At 32.1% G+C, this 6,171-nt stretch overlaps 1 protein-coding gene across 1 annotated transcript; it reads left to right on the forward strand.

Annotated features, from left to right (window-relative positions):
• Nucleotides 1-2,890: 2,890 nt before the first annotated feature.
• LOC108766828 (uncharacterized) lies at nt 2,891-3,516 on the forward strand. Its single transcript, XM_018516348.1, has 3 exons — nt 2,891-2,929; nt 3,016-3,105; nt 3,178-3,516. The coding sequence occupies exons 1-3, from the start codon at nt 2,891-2,893 to the stop codon at nt 3,514-3,516; spliced, it is 468 nt and encodes a 155-aa protein (XP_018371850.1).
• The last annotated feature ends 2,655 nt before the right edge of the window (nt 3,517-6,171 follow it).

Consider the following 6,171-nt stretch of genomic DNA (forward strand, 5'->3'; position numbering starts at 1 on the left):
AAAATAGTTCGGGACACTCCGTATGTTATCTAGAATGTCTCTATGCCTCTTGATACACGCCGAGCGGCCGAGAGAACATATTTCGGTCGCTTGAGCGAGTTTGTGAAGCTACAAAAGCGAAGGCAGGTTCTCTCTCGCTCTCAGCGCGCCGACAAGGCCAAACAATGAGAACGAGTGCGAATAGGTCGACGATATAGTCGGCACGCTTCTAACTACGAAGTCACACGGACACGGGCTCGCGTTTGTGTTGCAATCGGTTGTGCCAGCCCGCCGCCTGATGGCGTTAGTCTCGATGTCGTAAACCGTCACTGATCTGGCATCCCTGGTCTAAAGTTCATAGTGGCTATGGTTATGTTCTGCCACCATCCTATTAGGTTATAATGTCGACGCTAATCACGAACCTTATTTGCTAAGAAATAAGGTTGGACGTTATCAGAATAGCGTCACGGTAAATAATGCGCATGCGCAGTTTCGTTTTCTATCAGATAACGTGACTTTAACGTTCACCGTATCTGAATTCACGTTATTGCAAAAACTCCCTATATTCACTGCACAGCGATAATTACTGTGTGCGCGCGCTAGTCATCACTGTTTGGACAGTAATCACAGCTGCGCTGGACAGTAATCGTTTTCACAGTACTCAGAGCTGCGCGCGCAGTAGTCTCTGTTTTTCGGACAGCAACTATTGTTGCGCGTTCGGCGGCTGACTACACAGTCGACAATATACGATTATATGGACTTGTCATTGAAAGTCTTTCCCGACGTTCTTATTAAAGTGACTTTATTATTATTTTAACAATCCAAGAGCCAAAGAAGATTTGCATCATCGGCAATCTTCAATAGTTATAGGTAAGTGCCTTACAGCCTATAACCTATGTTTATAACCTATCATTCCTCATTATGAAATAACGCCATAAAAATTAGAATATTTGGCCGGTATTCATAGTCGATTCTTATATTTAAGATTGTCTTAAGTATAAGTCTTCCGTTATGTTTATTTTTATAGCAATGTCCGTCGAAATAGATAGTTCCCAGCAAAATGTTAAGCATTACGTTTGATGATAATGAGGTTAATGATTTATTGACTTCCGAAGAATCAGTGTCGAGCATATTTGATAAAAACCAAACGTCATCATTCGACATTGTCTGTTCAAAATGCCAAAATGTAGAGTATAATAAACTTTGCAATTTTTATACCGCAATGCCAAGAATTGTCATCTTTCTTGAAAAGCAGCTTTGAAGGACAATTGATATTAATTCATTTAAAAAAATATAATACTTTGTCAGACGCAATGATGAATAATTTGACACATTTGCTTGTGAATCGTGAATTAACAATAATCTTCAACCAAAAACAAGTAACCCTGCAAAATCCCTTATAAAAATTAGAGTATGTCTCACAATATATTTTTATATATACAATATATACAATATATACAATAAACTATATAACTCACAATAAATTTTTTTTAAATCTGGATCGGTTAAAATCACTGAGCTAAAAAATCAGCGGAAAACTTATAATTAATTAGTATTAGTTAAAATACTAAAAATTGCTTAAATAATTCAATGTGAATTTTATAAACTATACTATATATACATTGCATATACAATATATATACCATATTTGTAGTTGTTTCGAACTACACGCTGAAATTTTGCCAAACTTAAAAATGCAGATGAATTACTGAAATAACATCACAATTAAATTTTGATGCTCAATAAACATCTATTAAAAAGATCTTAATATGATATAAATCTGAAAATAAATTTATTTATTGCGAAAAATATTATCTCGAAAAACTAATGATGAAAATTAATTAATGATGAGTGATTGACGATAAGTGATTTTCATCGATTCACATTAATAGAGTACGCAAGATTCATTTGTAATAAATTTAAAATAATTTCAGAATTCCGACAGAAATTTTACAGAAACTCGCAAATGAAATTAAAGATTTGTTTCATGAACGTTCTGCAACTTTCTACACTCCTGCACGAACAGAAGAAGATCTAAAAGTCCCCGCATCTGGGAAATTATTATCTCGTGTAAATTACATTCGAAAAATATTGATTGAGGCTGGAGCGTTGCAATTTCCTAAAACAAGAATTTGTAATTCATCGCTTACAAGTGGTGTGCTATTTCTGTAATAATTTGTTAAATTTTCTTAATTTACTGAAACGTTTTAACTGTGAATAACTATTCATAAACTATTACATTTTACTTGAAACTTTAATTCATGCTGAGGAACAGATACATTATTATAACTGCCATTCATGAAATGTATTTTTTTCATAAAATGATTAGAGAATCTCATAAAGGAATTTGCGGTATTGCGCGAAAACACAGAACACTGGGATATAATCGTAGAAGCGTGGAAGAAAACTTTTTTTGTAAGGCAAAACGTAACCAAAAAAGCAAAAAAGTCAGGAATTTTGTACTTCGATGAATTCCCTTGTCTTTATGATAGTCGTGGATCGGATCTTGTTAGTACATTGTAATATAATATTTTTATATGAAATTATAAAAATATCTTAACATTAATATTAAAAATTATTTGTCAGTATCTTATACGATATGTTTCATTATAATTCAGGTCAATTTAGACTTCGACAACAGACAACTTAGTTTAAATAATTTGAAGAAGGTCTGGCCGCCTTTGAGACAGTGCTTAGAAAAATTTATTAATTCAAAAGTAATTAGAGGAGAAGAGGCTGAAACTTTGCTGGTCGAGTTGTCCACACTATCAGATGGTACATACATTCATTAATACATTACAAATAAATCTGCTCTTTATATCACATACACTATTAAAAATTTCATGAAATTTAATGTATTTTTAAGTTACACAATAAGTAACTTTGAGTCACTTTTAAGTTACACTCGCAAATGCTACATTTTCTTATTCATACATTTAATAATTGCTACGTTCAGATGAAAAAGATGTGGCTTTATTAATGCTTTTACCAACGGCCATCAAAGCACTTAATTAAAAAAATCCAGATTTGAGCAAGAAACAAACAGTTAAATGTCGAAAAGTTGAATCAGTGGAAGAGAAATTATTGAAGCAACAGGAACGACAATCTTTCATCCTACATGTTGACGTAAGTAAAAGTTCAAATATTCACACTTATACTTTTCCATCTGTTATTCTGATATACGTTATTTTTAAACAGACGGAAGCGAATTTAGAAGACGCTGTGATCAACGCACAATCAAATCAAGGAAGCATTAAGCCATTTATATCAGTGGTTGGATCGATAAGAAGCCCTAAAAGATACTACTCCATAATTGGCAGAGCTCGATACGAAGTACCATCAGTTATAGAAGCACTTGAGTTAGCATTTAAAATATATATAGTTTACGATTTTTCATATCCTAAGGCAACATTGAACGTGTGGCTATTGATTCAAAAAACATTATTTAAAGTTTCACTTCCTGGGGAAAAACTATCGATTCAAGTTAACAAAGTATTAAGTTTTATCGAAAATGAGTTAGAAACAACTATTGATTAAGAAAAAAAATGAGAACTGTTCCATTTTTCAATTTATTTATTAATATATGTAAAGTCAACAGGTATTCACTTTTATATTATTTTTCTTACACACTTTGTCTAAGTGAACACTTACTACTCTAACAAGTGTGTTGGAAAAAATAAATTTATGATAAATATGGACCCCCAATTATTTTCCAATTGTTTGCATACAGCTGCCGCCAATTTAGTCAGCGAATTATATTATTTTGCAGATCTGCCACGTTCCCACGTTCATAACATTATACAAAATTTTAATAAATTTCTGAAAGATCGTGCTATAACAACGCTACTAAACCAGATGGTAGAGAAATTAAGAAATTTTGGTGAGTCCCAAGAGAACATTGCCGCTTATAAAGCCATGATTACAAAATTGCAAAGACCATTTGACGAACTTGAAACGGAGTACAAATGTTTGGAGTATTTCAAAAAAATAGGAAGTTACATACCTCCCGAAGAAATAAAAATTAATTGCAAGGATGTTCTTATTGGTAAAAAGAAAGGTACAGTATCTATAGAGAAAAAGATAACGATTCAATTCATCCCATTGAGAAATGTATTAAAAAAATTTTTCGAACAACCGAGAATTTTTCAAGAAACAATGAATTATAATGACAGTCTTAACAAATATAATTTGTTAATATCAAATATTATTCAAGCGGATAATTGGAAACTAAAAAAGGAATCATTTGATGACAGATTAGTTTTGCCAATGCTACTTTATCAAGATGATTTTGAAACTAACAATCCCTTGGGAACTCACAGGGGTATAGGAAAAATCGGAGGTGTTTACATTGTAATACCGTGTTTACCTCCTTCTATACAATCAAAAACAGAAAATATATTTTTATTAACACTGTACAAGTATTCAGATCAAATGGATGTTTCCTTACATGACATTTTCGCAAAAGCAGTGGAAGAATTACAGTTTCTAGAGCAAAAAGGAATCTCAATTTCGACATCATCTGGTTTAGTTGATGTTTACTTTTCATTAGCGGGAGTAATCGGTGATAATCTTGCGGTTCATACAATTTTGGGATTTATGAAAAGTTTTTCTGCCAATTTTCCGTGTAGAGTCTGTTTGATAAACAACAGCGAGATAAATTCCGTATTAAAAACATCAATGTGCCAGTTGCGGACAGAAGAGAATTACTTACAACATTTAACCATGAATCAACCTAGTTTGACAGGTATTGCTGGCCCGTCGGTATTAAGTAAATTGACTAGTTCATCAACAATTAATCTTATAACAGTTGACATTATGCATGACATTTTGGAAGGTATCTGCGAATACGATTTAGGATTGCTGTTGTATCACTACGTCGTGACAAAAAAATTCTTTACTTGTGAAGATCTTAATAATAAAATAAACGATTTTTATTATGGTGATGAAATCCGCAACAAACCTCGGGAAATTAATATGATTAAGTTAAAGAACAAACATATAAAAATGTCTACTAGCGAAATGCTTTGTTTTTTGAGAAATATTGGTCTCCTGATCGGGCATTACATTCCGACTGATGATCAGCATTGGAAAATTGTTATAGTATTGAAAGAAATATTGGATATTATCACTGCAACTATGGTCCATGGGGATTTGGCAGACTATTTGGAAAGTTTGATCGAAGAATATTTGGAGTTACTTACTTTGTTGTTCCCAGAATGTTTGAAACCAAAACATCATTTTTTATTACATTATGCGCATACTATGAGGCGGATGGGCCCATTATGTTATTTATCCACGAATAGATGTGAAAGCAAAAACCGAGATTTCAAAATCACATCTCAAGTATCCGGTAGTCGATTGAACATTTGTAAGACACTTGCAATTAAATCCCAATTACGATTGAATCGCCGTATACTATTGCATACTCCCGTTAACGAAAAACCTTATAAAAGTGGGCTTTCTAAAACTGTGACAGCACGAGAACTATCAGATTTTTATTGTTATTCAATGTTTCTACCAATCCAATTAGCAGATACAGTTTCAGTTCTAAATTTCATTAAGTTTAAAAATCACATTATCAAAAAAGATGTCGTGCTTATGTTGCCGAACGAAAGGGAACACCAATTTTTCATAGTTCACCTTATTATAGAAGACTGTTCTCGAAATATGTATTTAATTACGAAAGAAGTAACTAATTATACATATTTCGATGAAATTACCAGGCATACAGATTACATGAATGTGTATTACTCGACACCGAACTTTGGCGGTGCTTAACTATTCAAGATTTGAACTCCTGTTCAGTATCGCGTATTACTCACAATAATCAAGGAGTCACATATATTCCGAAAAGATGGATTTGAAAAATAGTACAAATTAATATTTTTATATTTATTGTAGACTTGCGCATTTCCAAGCATTGCTCAGACTTGTATTATTTATATGATAATATTGTATGTTAATCATTTGCTTTATGTTTTTATATCTGTACTTTCCATCTGTATTTTTATATCTGTACTTTTCAGTACATGTATACTGAATAAATTATTATGTTGTAAATTGTATGTTTAATTCAAATAATCATATTCAATGTATAAAAATCTTTAGAAAAATTAAGAAAAGGAATTTAAAGAGATAAAATGTAATCTTTATAAATAAGTGTGCGAACTTTTGAAATGAGTTGTTTAATTA

This window comes from Trachymyrmex cornetzi, unplaced genomic scaffold (genome assembly GCF_001594075.2).
Source record: "Trachymyrmex cornetzi isolate Tcor2-1 unplaced genomic scaffold, Tcor1.1 scaffold63, whole genome shotgun sequence".
NCBI lineage: Eukaryota > Metazoa > Arthropoda > Insecta > Hymenoptera > Formicidae > Trachymyrmex > Trachymyrmex cornetzi.

Coding starts and splice junctions, on each gene's coding strand:
- LOC108766828 (XM_018516348.1), top strand. CDS start 2,891: ATGCTACATTTTCTTATTCATACATTTAATAATTGCTAC. Junction 2,930..3,015: donor ATACATTTAATAATTGCTAC/GTTCAGATGAAA, acceptor GATTTGAGCAAG/AAACAAACAGTTAAATGTCG. Junction 3,106..3,177: donor CTTTCATCCTACATGTTGAC/GTAAGTAAAAGT, acceptor ATTTTTAAACAG/ACGGAAGCGAATTTAGAAGA.